We start from the raw sequence: 25,681 nt of genomic DNA, 5'->3' as shown, positions 1-25,681 counted from the left end.
CCTTCCCATGAGGGACAACAGAGGATAGCATTATATCTTTCTTTACTTCAATTTTGAGAGAGTTTACTTACCTTGAAGCGAAGTCCCCAGTAGTACAGTTCATTGTTAACTGTACTGGCTGCTGTGTAATGGTCTCCACACTGGACTCTCTGTGATATAAAGACATTGTCAATTAACTGTCATATATCTGATGTTTATAACAGTAAGCCATAGACCTACATTTATCTATTGTTTGGTATATATACTTGCTGTTCGTTACTGTTATCATTCCCAACTCTACGTGAAATAGTAACAGAATTGTAATACTATGACAAGTGTTTTATTCTTAGCAGTGATGGTTTTCATAAGTGTATGTTTGAAATGTCACATGTGTTCTAACACGGGTAACATTTACATACTGTAACCACCTGTACAACAATAGTATGACCAGCACCTGGTATTCAGAAGGTCTTTGGTGATACCAATTGTTCTAAATTGTGCAGTAATTGTAGGTATACAACTGACAACATTTCTTTCCTGAGGGAGCCTGGTAAATACCATCAAAAGAGTGTGCCATCTCACACTTTGACAGACTCAAAATACAATATGGTAATCCCAAGGTGATGTGCCTTTACATATAACAGTAATTATTCCTCCTAAGAATATGACTTGTTTCTGTGTCTAGCTACAAATTTTGACCTTGACCTACATTTACCATAATGTCAACAATAGGTTTGACCTTGACCTACATTTATTACACAGTCAGCCATCGACTTGACCTCGACTGGAGCACTACAGTCTTTGGTGTTGCTGATCCCCAGTTGACCTTCAGTGTTACGTCCAAATGTGAACACATGGCCAGGTTCTACGATGACTGCTGAGTGATGCAGACCCATAGTGATGTCCAGTACTTTGTGTCGGGCTAAAGCTCTGACGGGTGTTGGTTCCTTCTGTCCCTCCACCTCGGTCTGGAAAATTTAAAACAATACCTTAAAGCGATGCACAAAACCAGCTCAAGTCTAAAAAAAAAAGTAAATAAAAAAATCACTGTAAGGCTGAACTTATCATTGTTACAGAGAAAACACTGATTTCTTTAGGAAACCACTTGAAACAGAGATAAAAAAATCATGATAAATTGATACACTGATACCAAGATATTTTTCTATCTCTTCAACACAATTTTAGCAATAAAGAAAGACAATAGCCCAAGCAATACATTTAATAGTTTAGGTTTAAAAAAGAATCTGTTTCATTCTAGAGGAATCATGACAGAAGTAACAAAAACAGTTTGTGAGTAAAAATGACAATCTAATCCAACAATCTTCTCATATGCTTATCTTACCCAGATGACAACTGTAGTTAACATAAACATGACCTTAAGAGCACTGGTGTGACTCTGGAAGGTCAGCTATTGGAACTATGAATCCTGAATCAGATAACCCAGGTTTATGTTTAATTATGTACAAAACATCAATAATTGTCTTGTTTTCGCTCGTTAAATCTACATGAGTTAGAATGGAGACACCCTAACTGTGTTTTGTGATAGTGTTTCATGATTATACTGTCACAAATCTCTATTTTATAGACACAGCTACATGCCTCCACATATACCTGCGACGAGACCATATATGGTTATAATTACTGTACGTCCATATACATATTGAAACTATAAATAAATGTTATCAAATGTGAATTATCGTGTCTTAAGCCCATTCCAAGACTGTGAATTAGAAGTCAGGATGGTATGTTGACAGACTGTGGCTTATCATAGGAATAATACTGTATCTCCGAAACGTTAGTATATTGTTTAAACTGATACGGCTGTCAGCTGTCTTGTCAGCAATCTAACCAATCTTACCTTGATAAAGAGATTTTTCATGGCCATGATAAAACCCTGTCTATGATTGAGGCCAAGTTTGTTGTCAAGATTACTACCACAGGCGAACACGCCCCCAACATCTGTACGGAACATGGTACCGTCAACACCACATCTCACATCGCGTACAACAACCGGCTCTGTGATGTTCACCTCCGTAGGCTGACACCTGATGAAAGTCAATAATAAAAAACTAAATTTTCTCATAATGTTTGAGTTAACGTTGCACAATAGTAAATTTTTAATTAAATATGTCATGGCTGCTTACATCAGACTCTATCAATCAAATTGTACTCATTAGAAAGTAAAATGGAAAGTTCCAATTAACTGCCATATAAGTTAGGCTAATTTCACACTGGACTTGGTTTCACAGCTAAAACAATAGCAGATAATTGCTTATTACAATATTGTGTTATACATGTGTATAATATTACATAATATACGACATCAGGGCATATCATTTGTCAGCTAACCCATAAACGTACATACTAATAGCCATACTTCCAACTCATCTGCTGAAGCCAGGAAGGTTATAATAGCAGACTGAAGACCAGTTAGACAAATACTCACTGATCATCCTCGTTGCCCAGCCCCAATCTTCCATCACCTCCACAGCCCCAGGAAAATATTTCACCGTCGCTTCCAACAACCACAACATGTTTGGGTCCACAAGACACGGAAATCACATCAACACTGTAACAAGAACCCACAGATATAGTGTAAATGATCAAGAATGAGAAGGGTGTACTAAAAACGTCCTGCCTAACTGACTATCTCTCATGGTAGATGCCTTAATTATATACTAAAGGAGACTCTCTAAAGACAAGAGAAGGGAGTACTAAAAATGTCCCACCAAACTGAGTATCTCTCTCATGGTCAACACTTTAATTATATACTAAAGGGAGACTCTCTAAAGACAAGAGAAGGGCGTACTACAAATGTCCCACCAAACTGAGTATCTCTCTCATGGTCGACACCCTAATTATAGGCTAAAGGAAGACAAGAGAAGGGCGTACTAAAAACGTCCTGCCTAACTGAGTATCTCTCATGGTAGATGCCTTAATTATATACTAAAGGGAGACTCTCTAAAGACAAGAGAAGGGCGTACTAAAAATGTCCCACCAAACTGAGTATCTCTCATGGTAGACACCTTAACAAAAGGCTAAAGGGAGATGTTCTACAGACAAGACAAGGAAGATGTATGTAATTTTATCTATATTTGACAAATACTAAAGATTGCTATACTTTATATAATATTGTAATGAATGCATCCTCAGGATCCAAAGGTCCATGACATTCAGCTTACAGATAAGAGTGCTTCAGGATCATTCAAATCTATGATCTTTTGAATAGAAATTATAAAGTTGCATCAAAATGAAAAACTGGCCAACTCTGCTTTAGAGTGTTTTACTTTACAATCTTAAAATGATGGATATAGGACTTGTAACTCCTTTGACTGAAGACCACAAGCCTTCAATGTTACTACAACACAGTCCAAAATCCCAAATAAAGATATATAGAGAATAGATTGTTAGATTCTGTTATGTTCTGTTTATAAAGGAATTAGATGAAATATTTTGCCAGTATTTGTAAGGCTTCAAAATTTATTAAAATCGTTTCTAGTTGTAAAACTGCCTTATGTTGTGATCTATATGGTTTGATAATAATTGATAGTTTGTCAGCATGTAAAGTCACACGTACACGAAAGAAATGAAACTAAATAGATTTTCTTGGTATATTGAATTGTATCCAGTAAAACAGATGACCTACCTGAGTAGAGACTCAATGAGGCGGGGTCTGTAGGTGGACGACCAGTCCCCGTGTCCCAAACATCCTTTTGTCCCGTCACCACATGTCAAAATAATCCCGTTGTCACTTGCGAATATACTGAACCCTGCTCCACAACACCCTCTGTCATCAAGATACACTTCATTCATTGAAAATTTTTAACTAACATCACTTCTAACATTTCCTATCAAATCGGCATACCAGAACGAGCATCAACAGGTTCGTTTGTTTAAGCGCCATCTTTCATTTTTTGATTCCCTATGTGACCCTAATGAAATTTAACAAATATCGAAGACTTCCACTACAATTTCTAAGAGCCACATTTCGTTTGACCATGATTTTTAAAAGTTAACCATCATTTCCTTAATCACAATAATTCTTTTCCTATCAAAATAAAACGGCATGTAGGATTATCTAATTTTTTGACATCAGTAAGTGTTTAACCAATAACAGCTGAATATTTGAGCATGGGATTACTTACTCTTTACAGTACAATCTATTCCCAATTGCACCTCATTACTGTAATATTAGTTTATTGGCGATGGTTCAAAATTGTGCAGTTTCACTAAAATGTTGAAATAAAACAAATGTACTTTTCATGGAAGTCAACAACCAGGACAATGGATTTCCTTTGTTTATTTGTTTGTAAGGTACATATTCTTTGCAATTATTTACAGTACCTCAAAACTTCCACCAAACAAGGTTTAGTTTCAGACCAATGATTAATTACCTAACTAGGTCCCCTCTTGTACCCCATTACGTTGAGATTAACTTCCCCCTCAGAGCCTCCACCATACAAGGTTTAGTTTTGGACCAATAATTAACTACCTAACTAGGCCCCAAATGTACCCCATTACCTTGAGATTGACTTCCCCGTCAGAGCCTCCACCAGTGTCGGTTTTGTTTTCGAGTCAGTGTTGCCATGTCCAAGTTGACCTTTGCCCCCTTCTCCCCAGGTAAACACCTGTCTCTCAGTGGTAACGACAATCACATGATCTTCACCAGCAGCGGCCTGGAATTACAGTGTATCTACTAATGCCAATCTATTAACCAAATCTTGCTTAATACTTTTTACAACCATATCTTTACAATAACTGCTTGCTTAACATCACACAAAATCAGCAATACATGTAAGAATATTTGCAGAATATTTTAAGTAAGAAAGGCGATGAAATAAGATTACTAAAATTTTAATATGAATTAAAACTCTATCAATATTCATTTTAACTCCAATCAGGACAAGAGATTAAATTCAGCTGTTAAAGAACAATCGACTGATTTCTATGTATCATTACTACATCTTTTTCAATTTTAAACCAACTGGGTTACACAATAAAAATTTTTGAAATGTTAAATTTCTGTACAAAATACTGTACAGATTATCAATTCAGTTGCGATAATGCTCTTTGGCAGATTAATGACAATAGTTAAAAGTTATTATAAAAATCTGATTTTAAAGGTCGAAGGTCATACTTACATGTCTAATTTTGATTTTAGGAGGAAGCTCTATTGGGGTGATGGAAGCTGTGGAGCTCTCAAAGTAAAAAAACAATGATCTGAAATTAAAACGAAGACATGGAATGTAGAATGAAGTTTAAGAGTTCATTATAACTCTGCAGTTATCTGGAAATTAAATATTAAGAAAAGGGATTTATGATATATTTGAGTATGTGTGTAAAATAGCACAGTTTTCATCCCACATGGTGAAGTTAACTGTTATATATCACGAAACGCAACTCTTTATACAAATACAGTATACATTGTGGTGGAATTTCATTCTAACGAGCTATAATGAGTCATAATGAATTATAATGAGTCATAATGAATTATAATGAGTCATAATGAGTAATAATGAGTTAATCATCACAAATTGGGCTTGTATAGGCATTGCCTGTTGCCTTATTTCCATTAAAACTTTCTGATTTCATAAAACATTTTGAAATGAAATAAAATCATCACAAATGTCACACAAAAAAATCATCTTATAGTAGAACAATACCAAGGCCAAACAACAAGAGGTCCAAATGGCCTGCATTACTCTCCTGGTATTGAATGCTTTTTACAAATTCTGTACATTTACATCTGACATCACTGACATCACTGACATTTCATGTGGGTCTAAATCTCATATACTTAAAGCAACAATAAAAATGAGCATTCTTACACGCAAAGCATGACACGATTTATCTACGATTGATGAACCCTATACTGCCTCATGATATATTTTTAAAAATTTTTGGTTAAAAAATGTGATGCCCGTGACATTGAAAATGTTTTTTTTTCATAGGCCTCATAGACATTCATATGAATAACATTTTTTTGTCAAATGACATGACTAGATGACGTTTGATTTATAAGATGAAGTCTTGGGAATGATTGTTGTTACAAATTTGACCTCAGTGACCTTGAATATGGATTATGCCCATTTCTTTTCTCAGGTTTTCTTTGTTTTTTTTTGTCCAGTAACATTTTGACCAAATGTCACTATCCTAGGCCTTTAAGTTAATCTTAAAATGTTTGAGTGTTTTAACCTATTTGAACCGATGAATCTCGGCCAAGGTAATTTTTTCAAAGATTGTCAGGCTTCATCTGAGAATCATATTAACTAAACATTATGACCGTTCACCAGCTGCCTTTTTTGCCTGAAATTTGAATTATCCCGTCGCGCCCTTTATACCAGGTAAGCTATAAATAAAATCAAATGAATCACACTTAGGCTGCTGTTCACTGACTGGTTGTATAACAGATTCTATCATTCATTCATGCTGCAATCATTGAAAGGAAATCACAGAGCATTCTTCAAGTGCAGTGATTATAAGGGAATTCTGGGAAGATTTGTGTTTATGAGGGAATTCTGGGAAAATTTGTATTAGTGCAATGGGAAGGTACACAAATATTCAGGTTGTTTATGATGTGTTTCTGTTGAGGAAGAGTGTATATTCCAAAGCAGACAACATCAAACATAAAATATGAAACATACTTCTGTGTCAAAATACGAAATGATAATTTAAAACATTATGTAGGATTTGTAAGGTGATGTACCCATAAATAATCATAATGGTATTGATCTAAAACAAAAACAAATAAAAACAACTATACATCACGAAACATCAGTGTTTTAAATCTCACTAACGAAGTAGACATGTTGAACCAGTATACAAACGGTTAAAATGTATTTGTATTTCTACTTTAATATGATTTTGAAAAGATAAGATATTAGAATAATTCTATAAAATAAATCATCATCATTTTTATAATTTTAAATAAGTAATGAGTGCCAAAATAAATAAAAAAGACAATATCTATTTAGATATATACTGATGTGCAATCACTGTACCTTTTCTCCACTGTAGAACTGTAACCAAGTGCGTTTTGTTATAATTTTAAACATATTGTCTATTTGATATCCCCACCCAATCAAATCACTTTTAATATGTTCAATATTGTTCCAAAAAACACACCTAGAAATGATTAATTTGTTTCATTTGCTGGGTTTATTTTCCAATGGACAGCCAGGATTATTTTTGAGATTGGGTCCATGAACTCAAGATGGCGGCTACCTAACTGAACAACATAGTGGAGAACCAGCACATGCCATTCAGACCAATTAGGGTAAAATGTCATAAGCACAACAGTGCAGTCTTGTCCGTTTCTCAGCTGCTGAAGGCAGGGAGCATCACACCACGCACCTCAGTTCTTGAACTTCGGTTATGTTGGTGAAAACTCTACCAACTTTGCTAATGTGGCCTCTTCTGAACTTTGATTTACAGCTTATACTACATGTAGAGTGTCTTACGATATGGAAGGAAACTTGGGTCCTGGAAAAAGTCATATGGTAGGGCAGATGACAGTATATAATTTTACATCTGATCTAGTAATTGAACCCTGGTCACTAACGTGGAAGTGTGATTCCACTGCATCACCCAGCCACCTTGTTATAATGAATGCAAGAGACCACAATGATACATGATCAATAATATTACATCTGTCATCACTTCTGATAATATCATTTCTGAAAATTGTGAAAAAAAAAAAATTTGGGTATCATTAAGTCAGACTGTTTTATTTTACTGTATAACTCTACCTGGTTTTCTTTTTATTTTTAGCGTGGTCATGGTTACAGTCATGGGGCTGCAGCATATCGTCATCACAGTCTGTTGTGGGGTCCTCAAAGGAATTCATCAACTGCAATAATTTCAACACAATATTAAAGGATGTCTGCTACCTTCAAATACTGTGCTACCTAATTGTGACAAGGAAACTTAAGGATGTATGCTGCCTGACTTTGACATGGAAACAACTTAAAGGTGTATGCTTCCTAATTGTGACATGGAGACGCAAAGATGCATGTTACCTACCTATGACATGGAGAATTTGAAGTATATGCTTCATGTACCTTACTATAAAATGGAAACACCTTAAGGATATATGTCACCTAAATGTGACATGTTGACTTAAGGATGCATGCTACCTAATTATGACAAGGAGACTTAAAGGCATATACTACCTTGCTATGACAAGGAGACTTAAGGGTGTAAGCTACCTGACTGTGACATGCATTATTTGAAAGATTCGTAAGTAATCCATTCCCTTTATGCTACATTAATGTTCATATTTACACATAAGAGCAAAATATTTATTACAATTCATCAATATGATCAGAATTCAGCACTCATACCTGTGGCAGTCTTGTGTACATGAGTTCGTGAGCTGATGGGCGGTGTTCTGGATCCTGTCGTAGCATATCCATGATAACTTCTTTGAATCCTGAGCTATAGTTATCTTTGACAGGAGCAAACTGACCCTGTCAATGTTACATATAAAATCCTGTATTAAAACTTAAGAACTCTTAAGTAGGCTACAAAATAGATAAATCTAACACAGCTAAACCTGCCGAGACAGTGGAAAAACTTTGAGTATCCAAGTATTTGAAGTTCAGATGATTAGTGTGAACTTCTGCCAGAACCAACAAAATACTTTGAATTAAATGAGGTCTTCGGGTTATAATTGTTTGAAATATTAAACTTTGACTGTACTTAAATCAAGAGAGAAAATTATCTACTTGAAAATATTAACATCAGTGTGGTCCTATTTTCAAACAGGCCACTGACACAAACCTTCATGATTTTGTTGACCAGAGCAGGTAAGTTGGAGCCTTCAAATGTTTTCTGCAGACATGCCATCTCATACAGGATACAGCCAAGGGCCCAAATATCTGACTTATCATTGTACGGCTTCCCTTCACACTGAAAGATCAAAGTTCAACTAATGAAAGGCAGGTCAGGTCAAAAGTTCATAAAACGAAAAGAATGGTCAAGCGAGGAAAGGTCACAGTTCATCAAATAAAACAAAGTTTAAGTTTGGTTGAGCTTGGTCAGGGTAAATGTTCATCAAATAAAACATGTAAAAGGTTAGGTAAAGTTAAGCAGAAAACAAGGGCCAGGTTGAGAAAAGTTAAGATAAAGTTTTTGAGAAGAAGGGCAGCTCATGTAGGGGTGACAAAATAAAGTCACAGGTTTTAATTACAAAATTCAAGTGTTATAGTACATTCCTATTCTCTACTGTAAAGTGCGCATTCAGTGATGTATACTCTATCAGTAATTCATCTTTTGTATACAAAGAATGTACATAGATAAGCAAAATAACATCTCATATTAAAATTCTCAATTATTACATATAAAAGTCAGGCTTCATATCTCACAAACGTTAAACACAAAATATTTTGTTTGTTCCCTGGGTTTATGGCCCCATGAACAGCCAGGGTCAATTTGAAGTAAGGTCTCATTGTAGGAGCTGAGGGATACCTCACTGAACAACATACTGGAGGCCAGTCACTTGCCTCCAGAGCAGTTAGGGTAAAGTGCCCAAGGATGCAACTTCAATAAAAGGTCTGTTTCTCAGCTTCCTGTGAAACACCAACCACTGTATATAGGGAGTTTAAAACCACACATTTTAGATCTTTATCTGAGCTTACAAAGCTCTGACTGACTGAGCTATACATGATGAAATGGTAGCAGAAACTCAATGTTTTAGGCTCAATGAGTAAAGTAGATTATGGATAAAAACAAATGGAGGAAATCTTGATATAAAAGTAAAAAGCTGTACCATCTCTGGACTGATGTAGTAAGGTGTCCCCAGAACTGTATTAGCTCCCTTGTTAGCGGAACTCATCATTTTGGAGATACCAAAGTCGCCTACTTTGACCACACCTTCCTTGGTGAGAAAGATGTTTGCAGTCTTTAAGTCACGGTGTAGAACATTGTGTTCATGGATGTGTCTAATGGCTGCCACAATCTGCTGGAACATGGTCAGGATAGTTTTTTCCTCAAGAGGTTTCTCTTGCTGTGACAGGAACTGGGCAAGTGTCCTGTGAATATTCACCACAAGTTAACTCACTTATCATTTGATTGACTCACTAGTTCTTTGACTCATTTATCAGCTGATTGACTCGCTAATTATTTGACTCTTTTATCAAGTGGTTGACACTAATTATTTGACTCATTTCTCAGTTGATAGACTAACTAAATATCTGATGCACTTATCAGTTGATTGACTCACTAATTATTTGACTCACTTTTCATTTGACTGACTCACTGCTTAACTGATTCTGTTTAACTGACAAGCTGAGAATTTCTTATTAAATGACCAAGTCCATGATCCAATAACTGGTTCCTTGACTAAATGTAGGACTCCGTAAGAAAATGACAGACTCTCTGACAAAATGGCTGACTCTATGACAAAAGGACAAACTTTCTAACAAAATGAGACTCCTAGAATAAATGTTTACATTCAGTGAAAATCTTGTCTTGTTGCCACTACTTACCCGCCATCTGCATACTCTATCTCTATCATAAGAACGCCGTCCTCCTCAAAACTGTCATAGTAGCTGATAATGTTTGGGTGGTCCAAGAAAGCAAGGATATTCACCTACAATTATACACATAATGATAGTACCAAAATGCTGTATACTGAGTAGTCATGTTTCCTATCAAAGCTATTACACTTAGTTAATTTCGTAGGTTTTTCTCAGAAATTTTTTATCAACAAGATGCAAATTCACTTGTGATTATTATTCATAGAAGTTTTCATTTTATGAATCAGAGGTCACATTACCTTATTGTGAAAATTTATCATTTCTTGTGCAAACAACAACAAATCTTGTTACAGTGATGAAACCTGACACAATTGCAGTATATCAACTGTCTTTTGCATGTGTTCTACATTCATGATCGAAACAACTAGACAAGAGATAATCAGAGTGAAAAAAGACAGACAGGGATAATAAATATTAGTGAAAATACAAATAGTTTGTTTCAAAAAAGTCAATTGTTGTGAAAGTTGCTTCAACTTCCAGAAAGCTGAAACTCAAGACACAAAAACTAATAATGTATATCATGTTAATCGTAGTAAGTAAAACATTTTAGCCTTTAATCTGAGAAATACACAGATCTTAACATTTGGTCTGCTGTGTTTACTGATATTAATCCTTAAACAAAATCAGTGATTTGAGGTCACTGATATTATAAGCTGAAAGTGTAACACACAACAGTACCTCATTGAGGGCAAGTTGTCGTTCTGCAGCATTAAGGTCGTGCATATTAATCTCCTTCAGGATAACCAGGGACTCATCATCTTTCTTCTTATACAAGACTGCTGCACCGTAGGCTCCTAACAAGGGAGATAAGCAGGTATAGACAAAGCTACAGACAAAACCTTGTTTAGATATATATGTAGAATGTAGACAACCAGATGATGAACACAATTAAGTGGAGATAATCAGGTATAGACACAACTAGACAAAACCTTGTTCAGATATAAATATAGGCAACCAGATGATGAGGACAATTAAGGGGAGATAATCAGGTATAGACACAACTAGACAAAACCTTGTTCAGATATAAATATAGGCAACCAGATGATGAGGACAATTAAGGGGAGATAATCAGATATAGACACAACTAGACAAAACCTTGTTCAGATATAAATATAGGCAACCAGATGATGAGGACAATTAAGGGGAGATAATCAGGTATAGACACAACTAGACAAAACCTTGTTCAGATATAAATATAGGCAACCAGATGATGAGGACAATTAAGGTGAGATAATCAGGTATAGACACAACTAGACAAAACCTTGTTCAGATATAAATATAGGCAACCAGATGATGAAGACAATTAAGGGGAGATAATCAGGTATAGACACAACTAGATAAAACCTTGTTCAGACGTATATGTAGAAAATCAGATGATGAAGACAATAAGGGGAGATAATCAGGTATAGACAATGACTGAGCTTGATTCTGACTGCTGATTCATTTCTTTCCAGAGGCAAGGTTTCAGTCATCCAGGATGTCCTCTCTCCTGTCTTACCGAACTATCATACTTTCCCCTTATCCAGCAATTGCTTTTACTGCACATGTACAATAGCATAAAATGAAGTCACAGTGTCATCTTGTTATCAGTAAATGTAAACAAGATGCCCATGGGCCTTAACGGTCATCTGACATAAAAGATTTCAAATTTTGAACTTGAGAAGAAGTCGCAAATGTGTTTTCAAGATGGTGGCCATGTTGGATTTCAGACCAACGTGAAATTAACAAACTTTGGTTAGGATCATGTCACGATCATTTCAGGTAAGTTTCAGCTCAATGAGACCTGTAGAACTTGAGAAGAAGTTGAAAATGTTTACGACGGACAACGTATGACAGACGACACCAGACAAAAGGCGATCGCAATAGGTCATCAGACCCTTCGGTCAGATGACATAAAAACTGTATAGATTAACTTCCATCCATAATGAAAACTGAATTAAATATCAAACCTTTGCTGACTGTTTCTTCACTTTACTTTTGATGACCATTTGTATTGTACAACGTACCTTTACCAACCGTTTGTATTTTCTCAAACCCAGCTAGAGACTGTTGTTGTTGACCACTCCAGCCACGCAGTTTCTCCACCTTAAAGTAAAGCTCTCCTACACAACTGCAATAAAGAAATCTGACATCTTACAAACAAAACAGGTAATCCTTCTCTTTAATCAGAGTCACTCACAAGTAATTAATACTTCTCTGTCACCTAAATTTCTAAACTGATTATCAAACTGGGTTCTGATAAATTTTATGATAATAGCTGTAATAACTCTAAATATAGTATCAGCATATAATAACATATAACATATTAGGGTTGATGAAACAACATAGCACTTTCAGGACTGAATACCATATGAAAATCACAAGCAGCTTGTTATCAGGTACTTAAAACTGTTTTAATGGCTGGTGTTTGACTGGACTGGAGTTACCACAGGGAAAATTACTGGAAAATATATTAATCACTCTTGTTGGCCCAGAAGGAAGCACGTGAGGGGTCTTACTGTGTGAAGAAACCGCAGTACCCCAAGAAAAACCCACGTAGTTGGGCATTTCACATCCATTCCGGGAACAGAACCAGATAGCTAGGTGAAAGGCAAGTGTGTTCCCATGGCGCCACCTGACTGTACATGTTGTACATAATAAGTGGTCTTATGTTGTACATAAATGTTTTCAAGAATGCTAAAACTTACGTGACTTTGACATCTCCAGTTTTAGCCAGGGTCACTTTGTGGTCTGCTCCAACTAAATCCCTGGACATTGTCACAGGATGCTGGAAAAACACAAAATTGACTAGGAATTTTTATTTATATTTACAATGTAGTACTGATAAATCCAGTTTTCTCTTTTTTCTGTCTGATATATGAAATATTTGGGACACAAGATGGCTTCCCTATAAGACATCAAAAGACAAACCAATTGCTACGTAATTACACTTCAGCTTGTATATCTAGGCTTATATACTTTACACAACTGGAAAATCCTACTGCTTTATTCCTCCTGTTACTAAGCTCCTTATCAACAACAGGTTTAAGTCTCATACCTGAATCAGTGTTTCAATCTCCTTGGTGATGGTTGTCGAGTCGCCATGTTGGACAGCATTACAAGCCAGGAGGTCCAATTGCAGCTCTTCACTTGTTTTGTCTAAATGTTCATTGACTAGGTTTGTAAAGAAGTCCCTGATTGGCTGAGATTCTGATATGGTTTCCTTGGTAATTACCTGTTGAAGATATAAAGAATTGAACTTGATAATTTTAAAAAATTTAGCAATATATTAAGATGGCATCATTGACATGAAAATATATTTCTTACAAACCCATTCAAAACAGAAAAAATTCTTCAAGAATTTTGGACTAATAACATGAAAGGCTGATGCTGTCAATACCCATCTATTTTACATGAATCCAGAAGACAAAAAATAATAAAGCAATGCTCACAGTACCAACTCCACCCCCTTCTTCACTTTTAGAGTGACATGAATTAGCAAAGTCTGTTAAAAGACTCATTAAGAAATACACTTTCAACTTAATTATGGAAAGGAAACTAAAATAATCCATTCACAAATTTTATTTATTTTTTACTTAAGTTTAATTTTATGATAATGATACATAGCCAATATCAAACTACATTTCTTATCTGAGAATTTAGATATGAAGAAACTTACTTTCTCGTCTTTACCAGACAAATGTATGGAAGATCCAACACAGCTCAGTATCAGTGCTATACTATTGACCTTCCTCGAGTTCAAAGTTGTTGTCACTAGACCTGACAAGTAGAAAATATAGGTCACAGTGACCAAATTCTCATAACAGTCACTTTATGTGTTTCAACATAGAAGTTTAATGACACTGGCAGCTAATTCAAAAATGAATCAAACACTTTTACACAGACAGCAGACAAGTAGAAATTGAAAACCTGAGATTGAGTCCATGAACTATTAGTGGCATAAAAGGAAAGAAGTGACTTTTGTTTTACATTTCACTCAGATACAAACTGCTATCACTTTTTAAATTAAATAACTTACTAAGAATCCCTTCCAAGGACGTAGAATCACACTTGTATTGCACGAAAATCACATTTGGAAGAATAGCATGCCGTAGAGCCATACTGTTACGTATCTTGCTAGAAACTATCATCAGTCTAGGAGGTGCCTCTGTCTTGGCAGAGTTACCTGCCCCTGTCTCTCCAACTGTCACAGCCTCATCTTGGTAGCAGATCACCACCTCTTCCTCTGTGCTCTCTAAATCACGACTACCTCCTTTTATACTCTGTAAACCAAAGCATGAATAAATATATAAAACAAGTGACTAACTGAGCTTTCATCATTTATCTAGTTATTACCTTGGTTAAAGATGACAGTAATAATTTTTTTATTTTGAGAAATATTTCAGACTACCTCACTGATCCAGACTTAGGTATTAGGTTGATAAAACTTTTATATACTATTTGAATCCCTGATCTCAAGACTGTTTAAACAATATAACTTAAATAAGATGGAGTTACTGTCTATAATATCTAGACCATAAGATAGTCTCCCTAGATAAAACAATTCACTTACCTAATATCTAATCTGATTAATTTTCTCTCAAGAAATTGATCCATAAAATAAAAAGTAGATCCAAAATTATCGAATCAATACAGCAACTACATGTACAGAAAAAATAGTACTTTAAATGTTCTTCATGATCAGCAGCACAGATGAATAGACAGTTGAAAGGTTATGGGCCCTGAGCCAATATACTCTAGATAGGTATTGTCAAGATGGAGATTATACAGCATACCTTTCCTGAGCCTGAGCCATCCTTGCTCCACTTTACAGAGACACCACCTGGTCCTAAAGTTGTTACCCCTGTTTTTTCTGCTTGACTGGTACCACCAGGTGGCAGCGGTGGTCGTTTTTCATCAATCCGACTGGTTTTCTCTTCCACAGTCCCCACTCGAACATCATGGAGTGACTTGCTCATTCGTTTGTCTGGAACATTGATGAATGTCGAAGAAACAGGAGCAACATTCCCAACAGAGAGGTCGTCGCTGCTTGTAAAATGGGATTTTGTTGTCCCCTTAGATAAGTTCATCCTGATATTTCACTGGATCCATCAGCATTCTTACCCGTGTCATCCCAACAGGCTTATGTCAAACTGAAGAAATCCTACCAAGGTCCTCAGATTCTTCATCATTTAACAGCAAATCTGGTTTTGAATATGGCATTTGAAGTCTGTGTCACTCTCAAAATATAATATATTGCTGTGCTATGGCTAAATATGATTGAATCTTTCACAAACCTTCAACATTTAAATCTGCCATGAGAATGTGTCCAAATACAATCACCATGTATTATTCTAGATTTTCCCTTTCATGTTAACATTTGGCGAATCCTATGTGTTATCTGTTGTCATGTTAAAATTGCCCCATAGTCTGCCTAATACTGCTCCATGGCAAATGGATTGTCTCCCCTGACTTAGGACACCATTGTTGTTTTATATTGTCTGGCTCTGTGCTTTACATTATTCCTTTCCAATGGTATCATACTGAAATACAACAAACCAATGGTTATTGTGAACGATAGCCATTAATGATGACTCAACATGATTTTGTATTTACACATTGCAAGTTATACATATCCTCCTCGTCTCTTCTCCACGTTTTATAACCTAAAAGTCGCATGAAAGTACAAAATATGTCATTTCATGTTGTTATATTACCTTTATGTCAATGACATGTCTGAATTGAAAGAGATATTATCAGAGGAGTGAATTTGTTTTGGTGCATGCAGGGAAACCAGTGTCGGAGTGAGTGCATGCTCTCATTTGCTAGTACTTGCTGAAAGCAGGTGTACACGTTTCCGTTTACTTCTAATTTACGAGGTGATTTTGGATCGAAATAAACAAATTATTTGGACCATTGGTAGACCTACATAATGTCTTGATTATATCAGTATGTGATTGTGTTCTGGGTGTCTTTTTCACTCCAGATTTACTTACCTGAACAGAACTTTACAGGTGAGAGTATCCGGGACCGAAGAACACCTCAATCATTTAATGCGCTACATAAAGTAGTTCTAATTCACCGCACATAATGTTGTCTATGTGTACTACTTAACTCTTCAAAAAATAACCCATTGACATAATACAAGATATATTGATGTTCCTTGATTAATATGTTTCAAATTTATATTGCGTTGATGTGGATCCTGTTTTATATATCACTACGCTCCAAAACCAAAATAAACAACGGGGACACTTCATTATTGATGAATTTCATGACATTAATTCTACCCAATTTACCCTCAACCTTTTTAAGCCCCGTCCATAATAATGATAAATAATTTATTTTGTAGTCACTTTTATCCAAATTGACGGATCACTTCGAATGCACAGGCCTTGAATTCTTTTGGCATAATAACCACTCCCTATTCTAAGTCCTGTCGCCAGCTTGACGCAAAATACAAGATGCAAGAAATTTCATTTTCTGTTGTATACAATAAAACAAGTAACATTAGCTGAGAAGATATATTATTACGAAAAAACATAAAAAAAATTTAACACAAAGAACAACATCACAGAAGAAAAATTGAATAACATTAAAAAAAACATGTATAATGTAATAGGAATGGCATCACCGCCTGACAACAATTCTAATTATCCCTTTTCCTCGTTCAAAGCATAAAAGTGACAAAAAAAAGACAACAACAAAGGAATTATGAAACAACGGTAATAGGAGCTAAACAATTCAGTTCATTCAAAAGTATGTACCAGCAAATCTCACTAATATAAGGTACCTGATCACTTTTGTTCTCCATTCCCATACGCGTAAGGATCAAAGGAAACTTGCGAAATCCTATATATATGAAAATTGACAGAAACAATCATAAAATTAATCTTAAATTAAATATGTGAAAATTCATTAATTAGATTAATAAAACTAGCTTAAACAAATATTTTTGAAAAGCCATGGTCACTTAACAGTCTAGAAGTCAGTGTACCGGAACACCATTTTAAAATTTATTCATGAATTACTGTTACAATTAAAAAGACTTTCGCAATTTAAAAGGCTGAAACATCCACCATGAAATCAGTATTAATTCCCAAATGCAGCTATTTTGACAGGGTATCATGGGTTACGTCCCCTTAGCGTCTATCGAGTCGTAGGCATGAGAGCCCACGGGTAGAATGGGGCCAGTCATGGATGAGTGATTTTATAAAAAAAAAAATTACTCGGAGACCAGTACAGACTTGGTTATATAGGTATCTATTGTAGCCGACGAAGACGTTATACATCTGAACATGTCGGACTTATTTCGAATTTGAATCCGTAAATATCCATGTTCAAAATCACAAACAAACAAATATGACCACCTTCGGTGATTATTATAAAAATCAGTGTTATAATTCAGTTCAACAATATATGTTGAATATCCCTGGATTTGGTTAAACAAATGAAACAGCGAGAATATCCAGAAATTGAAAATACATTTGAATAGAACAATTGATTACGATTGTAATAATTAAAGAACTGTACTGTATTACTGTAATAATTAAAGAACTGTACTGTATTACTGTAATAATTAAAGAACTGTACTGTATTACTGTAATAATTGAAGAATTGTACTGTATTACTGTAATAATAAAAGAACTGTACTGTATTACTGTAATGATTAAAGAACTGTACTGTATTACTGTAATAAAGACCTGTACTGTATTACTGTAATAATTAAATAACTGTACTGTATTACTGTAATAAAGACCTGTACTCTATTACTGTAATAATTAAATAATTGTACTGTATTACTGTAATAAATAAAGAACTGTACTGTATCACTGTAATGATTAAAGAATTGTACTGTATTACTGTAATAAAGAACTGTACTGTATTACTGTAATAAAGAACTGTACTGTATTACTGTAATAAAGAACTGTACTGTATTACTGTAATAATTAAATAACTGTACTGTATTACTGTAATAATTAAAGAATTGTACTGTATCACTGTAATAATTAAACAACTGTACTGTATTACTGTAATAATTAAACAACTGTACTGTATTACTGTAATAATTAAACAACTGTACTGTATTACTGTAATAATTAAACAACTGTACTGTATTACTGTAATAAAGAACTGTACTGTATTACTGTAATAATTAAAGAACTGTACTGTATTACTGTAATAAAGAACTGTACTGTATTACTGTAATAATTAAAGAACTGTACTGTATCACTGTAATAAAGAATTGTACTGTATTACTGTAATAAAGAATTGTACTGTATTACTGTAATAAAGAACTGTACTGTATTACTGTAATAAAGAATTGTACTGTATTACTGTAATAAAGAACTGTACTGTATTACTGTAATAAAGAACTGTACTGTATCACTGTAATAATTAAAGAATTGTTCTGTATTACTGTAATAATTAAATAACTGTACTGTATTACTGTAATAATTAAAGAACTGTACTGTATCACTGTAATAAAGAATTGTACTGTATTACTGTAATAAAGAATTGTACTGTATTACTGTAATAAAGAACTGTACTGTATTACTGTAATAAAGAACTGTACTGTATCACTGTAATAATTAAAGAATTGTTCTGTATTACTGTAATAATTAAATAACTGTACTGTATTACTGTAATAATTAAAGAACTGTACTGTATTACTGTAATAAAGAATTGTACTGTATTACTGTAATAATTAAATAACTGTACTGTATTACTGTAATAATTAAAGAATTGTACTGTATTACTGTAATAATTAAACAACTGTACTGTATTACTGTAATAATTAAACAACTGTACTGTATTACTGTAATAAAGAACTGTACTGTATTACTGTAATAATTAAAGAACTGTACTGTATTACTGTAATAAAGAACTGTACTGTATTACTGTAATAATTAAAGAACTGTACTGTATCACTGTAATAAAGAACTGTACTGTATTACTGTTATGATTAAAGAACTGTACTGTATTACTGTAATAATTAAAGAACTGTACTGTATCACTGTAATGATTAAAGAACTGTACTGTATTACTGTAATAAAGAACTGTACTGTATTACTGTAATAATTAAATAACTGTACTGTATTACTGTAATAATTAAAGACCTGTACTGTATTACTGTAATAATTAAATAACTGTACTGTATTACTGTAATAAAGAACTGTACTGTATTACTGTAATAATTAAAGAACTGTACTGTATTACTGTAATGATTAAAGACCTGTACTGTATTACTGTAATAATTAAAGAACTGTACTGTATTACTGTAATAAAGAATTGTACTGTATTACTGTAATAAAGAACTGTACTGTATTACTGTAATAAAGAATTGTACTGTATCACTGTAATAATTAAAGAACTGTACTGTATTACTGTAATAAAGAACTGTACTGTATTACTGTAATAAAGAACTGTACTGTATTACTGTAATAATTAAAGACCTGTACTGTATTACTGTAATAATTAAATAACTGTACTGTATTACTGTACTAAAGAACTGTACTGTATTACTGTAATGATTAAAGACCTGTACTGTATTACTGTAATAATTAAAGACCTGTACTGTATTACTGTAATAATTAAAGAACTGTACTGTATTACTGTAATAATTAAAGAACTGTACTGTATCACTGTAATAAAGAACTGTACTGTATTACTGTAATAATTAAAGAACTGTACTGTATTACTGTAATAAAGAACTGTACTGTATTACTGTAATAATTAAAGAACTGTACTGTATTACTGTAATGATTAAAGAACTGTACTGTATTACTGTAATGATTAAAGACCTGTACTGTATTACTGTAATGATTAAAGACCTGTACTGTATTACTGTAATGATTAAAGAACTGTACTGTATTACTGTAATGATTAAAGACCTGTACTGTATTACTGTAATGATTAAAGAACTGTACTGTATTACTGTAATGATTAAAGAACTGTACTGTATTACTGTAATGATTAAAGAACTGTACTGTATTACTGTAATAATTAAAGAACTGTATGTATTACTGTAATAAAGAACTGTACTGTATTACTGTAATGATTAAAGAACTGTACTGTATTACTGTAATGATTAAAGAACTGTACTGTATTACTGTAATGATTAAAGAACTGTACTGTATTACTGTAATGATTAAAGAATTGTATGTATTACTGTAATGATTAAAGAATTGTACTGTATTACTGTAATAAAGAACTGTACTGTATTACTGTAATAAAGAACTGTACTGTATTACTGTAATAATTAAAGACCTGTACTGTATCACTGTAATGATTAAAGACCTGTACTGTATTACTGTAATAATTAAATAACTGTACTGTATTACTGTAATGATTAAAGAATTGTACTGTATCACTGTAATAATTAAAGAACTGTACTGTATTACTGTAATAATTAAAGACCTGTACTGTATCACTGTAATGATTAAAGACCTGTAATTACTGTAATAATTAAATAACTGTACTGTATTACTGTAATAATTAAAGACCTGTACTGTATCACTGTAATGATTAAAGACCTGTACTGTATTACTGTAATAATTAAATAACTGTACTGTATTACTGTAATGATTAAAGAATTGTACTGTATTACTGTAATGATTAAAGAATTGTACTGTATTACTGTAATAAAGAACTGTAATTACTGTAATAAAGAACTGTACTGTATTACTGTAATAATTAAAGACCTGTACTGTATTACTGTAATAATTAAATAACTGTACTGTATTACTGTAATGATTAAAGAATTGTACTGTATCACTGTAATAATTAAAGAACTGTACTGTATTACTGTAATGATTAAAGAATTGTACTGTATTACTGTAATGATTAAAGAATTGTACTGTATTACTGTAATAAAGAACTGTACTGTATTACTGTAATAAAGAACTGTACTGTATTACTGTAATAAAGAACTGTACTGTATTACTGTAATAATTAAATAACTGTACTGTATTACTGTAATAAAGAACTGTACTGTATTACTGTAATAATTAAAGAACTGTACTGTATTACTGTAATGATTAAAGAACTGTACTGTATTACTGTAATAACTAAAGAACTGTACTGTATTACTGTAATAACTAAAGAACTGTACTGTATTACTGTAATAATTAAAGAACTGTACTGTATTACTGTAATAACTAAAGAACTGTACTGTATTACTGTAATAATTAAAGACCTGTACTGTATTACTGTAATAAAGAACTGTAATTAGAATAAAGAACTGTTCTGTATTACTGTAATAATTAAAGAACTGTAATTACTGTAATTAAAGAACTGTACTGTATTACTGTAATAATTAAAGACCTGTACTGTATTACTGTAATAAAGAATTGTACTGTATTACTGTCATAATTAAAGAACTGTACTGTATCACTAATGATTAAAGAATTGTACTGTATTACTGTAATAAAGAACTGTACTGTATTACTGTAATAAAGAACTGTACTGTATTACTGTAATAAATAAAGAACTGTACTGTATTACTGTAATAATTAAAGTAACATAGATGTTGACTGAGAAACAATTGAAAAACAAACCAAGCAACAAGCTGTTAATTGTACGTAATCGCGTTCGTACACCTTTTGTTCTGAAAATGTATTCGAATAAATAAGAAAATAACTGAGACATTAAAATAAACTCCTGTAATTGTTGATAATCACATAGTGTATTATGTTTTGGTTAAAGCTTTGTCTCTATTTGAAGATGTCGCTTATATCTTATTATTTATTTATCTATTATTTATTCGTATGAAATCTTTTATTTCGAAGATATCAAATGTACTTTGATCAGGAAACAATATAACCATTTGCTACATATACAACAATCCGTCTTAATGACTCAACGATGCACATACATAGATGCCGTGTTTACCGGTACAGCGATGGGACTTTTTGAAAATTTCCGTGAACTGAAATTTTGTGCCATTTTCACCTAAAAAAAAGGACACAAATAATCTTTAATTAAAGTTTGTCAAAGTGATATCATTGTGTTGGATAGTTACTAGTGTTGATAGTTAGAGGTATATCTTTGGAGCTTTGTTCCTAATATTGCTTTTATTTCATAATACTTTAATCTTCATTAATCCTAACTCTTCACATTTGGCTTTCAGTATGATCTGCTTCTCTGGGTTCTTTCTTAAATTCTACTCTTATCTGTAACCGTTCCTTAATCTTTATTAATCTTAACTGTTCACACTTGGCTTTCGGTATGTAGGACAAGGAAATGGAAAATCATACCATGATATCTTCTACTTCGCATGAAAACCATACAAAAGCTAACTTTCAAATTTCTGAGTGTAAGAAAAAAGGAAAAAAAGAAAGATAACTTCAAAATAATATATATATTTAAACTTTCATAATCATCTTTCAGAATATGAAATCAAATTTGAGACTTTTGAGTTTGTCAAAATAACCGATTTGTTAAAATTGAGGTAAGACTATGAAGGAGATTCATATGTAAGTTTCAACTAAATTTCATCTAAAAATTTAAATGATCAATTTGTAACGAAGAAATGTTAAATTTACAGATCACAGGCATACATTTTGGAATTTTTATCTACAAAATGATATTTGTTTTTTCTTAAATGCCGCTTTATAATTTATGGTAAAAAAATTCGTTCACCTGGACCGCGAAATCCGCGCATGCACGACGCAATCTGTTCTCAATAGCTGCATATGATTAGCGTTTATGAAGGTTGTGTACATTACCAATATTTGATAACATAAGAATGACCAGCACTATAAAACGACTAAGAGGTAGACTTTGGTATCAGACCATTACGGTTTGAGTATCAAAACGATGTCCACATAACTGAAAAAAGGTATGCTAGGTATCAGAAGAATATGTTCGAAATATCTTCAAGAATTATACAAGAGATTCCATAACATTCGTGAAATACTGTCCCTCAAAGGTCACCCGCAATAAAAATGAAATGTTAATGTTTCATAAAAAAACCCATTAGATAATGTCTAAAGAGAGTGATCGATGTGTTTCACAAGGTACAGGAAGCACAACAATGTAGATCTAAAAAAAACACGGAACATTAGTCAATCATTTGTGATGTCGATTTTGCCACTAAACATATAGTAGTAGTAGTAATATTGGAGGCTATGTACATTACGTGCCTATAAGGTGTTTCCAGCGCCATAAAACGACAAAGTAGCTAAACGATGGCCAGAAACGGTGATTAAAGCGATGAATCGTATTGTGGCTTGGTCGACGCCGGCAAAGATAATATGCATACAGTAGTTTGATGAATGGTGAGGCGAATTTAAGTTAACTTATCTTAGGGCACATCTATATGTACATAACTTAAGACAATATCACTATACATAATTTCATAAGCAATAACTTTTATAACTTTTTTCAGATTTTGATTTAGAAACAAAATCGTTTTAATCTAAACATAAAGTATTTGGTAAATGTAATATTCATCAAATGATTCCTATCTGTTAAGTCCTCAATGCCCCGGGCCAACTAATTCACACCTGTGTCAATAAAAAATTCATGAATATTCTTGTCCTAAATTCACAATGCACTTTAGAATCAACTTAGAGAACCTGGAGGCAGAGACCCAGATTACGGACAATGTTCTTTTCAAGGATGATTTACTAAGTTCACTTAGTATCACTGCTTTGTACAATATACCAGATAAGATGATTTGGAACAATATTCATTAAGGCCCGGTCCCACTTGTCGATGGACACAAAACGTATGCATAAAGGACAGAATTAAATGATGACGAATTTGTAGCACAGTTTAATGTCTTTCGCGAACACATGTACACCGGGCCGATATCGTTGGCCCATGGGTTTACGGATTACTTATTGGTTATGCTATTGTTTGGAAAGTCAAGCATATAAACTGAAAAGCATTATGGATATTCTTTATTTGGAGTTTAGATCTCAACACTCACTATCATAGGGCTACTAAAATCCATTTCTCGTAACAACGAAAACAAAGAATACACGGTGTCGCGACACCACAGCTGATGGTACATCAAAGACGATAACTCTGTTATTGAGGTGTCAAGGGCGCTGAATTTGGCGCACTGCACATTTTATTAGTATGGTCAAGATACGGGTAGCATACAACCATTTCCGACAGTGTTTATTTCAATTTCAGCCACAACAATTCATGACATATCAATGGATAAAACCATATGCCATAAGCTGACTCTCTCAAGATATTATGAATGATTGTCCAAATGGATTACACATCGGCAATGTTTGAACAGTTTACAGAATTCGGGTGTACAGTAAATCACAAAATGTTCTGTACACACCAAAACTTCCAATACTTTTTGGAATCATATTAGATTCAAGTACGGAAAATAAATTATGGCTAAGTTTTGTTGATCTAGGTCTCAAATTTCTGTCAGAGAAGCAATTTAGGGATGACGAAATTGTTGAATTGATCGAATGTTTCCTTGACAAGATTTTTGTCTAGATTTGGTGGCATCTACTGTGCTGATGCATTTTCATAGAGTTCCAGACATGTCTCTCTCTCGGAAAGCATTTCGTGGAATAAAGTTTCTTCACAGCTTTAAGACCACGCATGAAAAAACTAAATAGAAATTATCTACTGAAAACAATGAAACTTACAATCAACCTTTCTCAATGTTAGAACTTCGAGAATCGTTGAAAAAAAGATCACATTATAAATCTGCAACATGACCTGATGATATTCACTATCAGTTCCTAAAACATCTGCCAGAGTCATCATTAGAAAAAACTTCTTGATATTTTTAATTATATATTTCGATCGGGAAATGTTCCAAAGTCATGGAAAATGGCAACTGTGATTCCTATACCCAAACAGGGTAGAGATACGACAGATCCCTTCAGTTACCGCCCTATATCACTCACGAGTTGAAACTCTAGAGCGGATGATAAATTCAAGATTAATTTGGTATCTGGAATGCAATCGCATAATATCACCCCAACAAAGCGGTTTTAGATCTAAGCGAGGTACCAACGATCATTTGGTTATACTTGAAACCTTTGTGCGTGAGGCTTTTCTAAAGAAGGATAACTTGGTTGCTTTTTCCTTCGTTTTGGAAAAGCTTACGACGCAACGTGGAAATACGGCATAATGAAAGATCTGCTCGATATAGGTATTATAGGTTATCTACCAATTTTTAGTTAAGGTTTTCTATCAGATAG

At 33.6% G+C, this 25,681-nt stretch overlaps 1 protein-coding gene across 1 annotated transcript in view; it reads right to left on the bottom strand.

The window, feature by feature from the left end:
* Positions 1 to 15,586, bottom strand: part of LOC132553034 (uncharacterized) — a 31,648-nt gene extending 16,062 nt beyond the window's left edge. Inside the window, exons 1-20 of the mRNA XM_060217276.1 lie at positions 15,293 to 15,586; positions 14,536 to 14,779; positions 14,176 to 14,276; positions 13,555 to 13,731; positions 13,205 to 13,284; positions 12,524 to 12,627; positions 11,196 to 11,311; positions 10,467 to 10,570; positions 9,749 to 10,010; positions 8,761 to 8,889; positions 8,322 to 8,447; positions 7,728 to 7,828; positions 6,981 to 6,998; positions 5,121 to 5,199; positions 4,501 to 4,655; positions 3,626 to 3,766; positions 2,426 to 2,548; positions 1,838 to 2,024; positions 729 to 947; positions 72 to 149 (exon numbers count right to left, since the gene is read on the bottom strand). Coding sequence (XP_060073259.1) covers positions 72 to 149; positions 729 to 947; positions 1,838 to 2,024; positions 2,426 to 2,548; positions 3,626 to 3,766; positions 4,501 to 4,655; positions 5,121 to 5,199; positions 6,981 to 6,998; positions 7,728 to 7,828; positions 8,322 to 8,447; positions 8,761 to 8,889; positions 9,749 to 10,010; positions 10,467 to 10,570; positions 11,196 to 11,311; positions 12,524 to 12,627; positions 13,205 to 13,284; positions 13,555 to 13,731; positions 14,176 to 14,276; positions 14,536 to 14,779; positions 15,293 to 15,586 — 2,838 coding nt within the window. The remainder of the gene's footprint in view (positions 1 to 71; positions 150 to 728; positions 948 to 1,837; positions 2,025 to 2,425; positions 2,549 to 3,625; positions 3,767 to 4,500; positions 4,656 to 5,120; positions 5,200 to 6,980; positions 6,999 to 7,727; positions 7,829 to 8,321; positions 8,448 to 8,760; positions 8,890 to 9,748; positions 10,011 to 10,466; positions 10,571 to 11,195; positions 11,312 to 12,523; positions 12,628 to 13,204; positions 13,285 to 13,554; positions 13,732 to 14,175; positions 14,277 to 14,535; positions 14,780 to 15,292) is intronic.
* Between the last annotated feature and the right edge of the window lie 10,095 nt (positions 15,587 to 25,681).

The sequence above is a fragment of the Ylistrum balloti genome, unplaced genomic scaffold (assembly GCF_031769215.1).
Source record: "Ylistrum balloti isolate Yb309-2 unplaced genomic scaffold, AGI_CSIRO_Ybal_v1 Utg369564, whole genome shotgun sequence".
NCBI lineage: Eukaryota > Metazoa > Mollusca > Bivalvia > Pectinida > Pectinidae > Ylistrum > Ylistrum balloti.
Note: the sequence above shows the minus strand (reverse complement) of the source record. Positions and strands in the feature narration are given on the sequence as shown.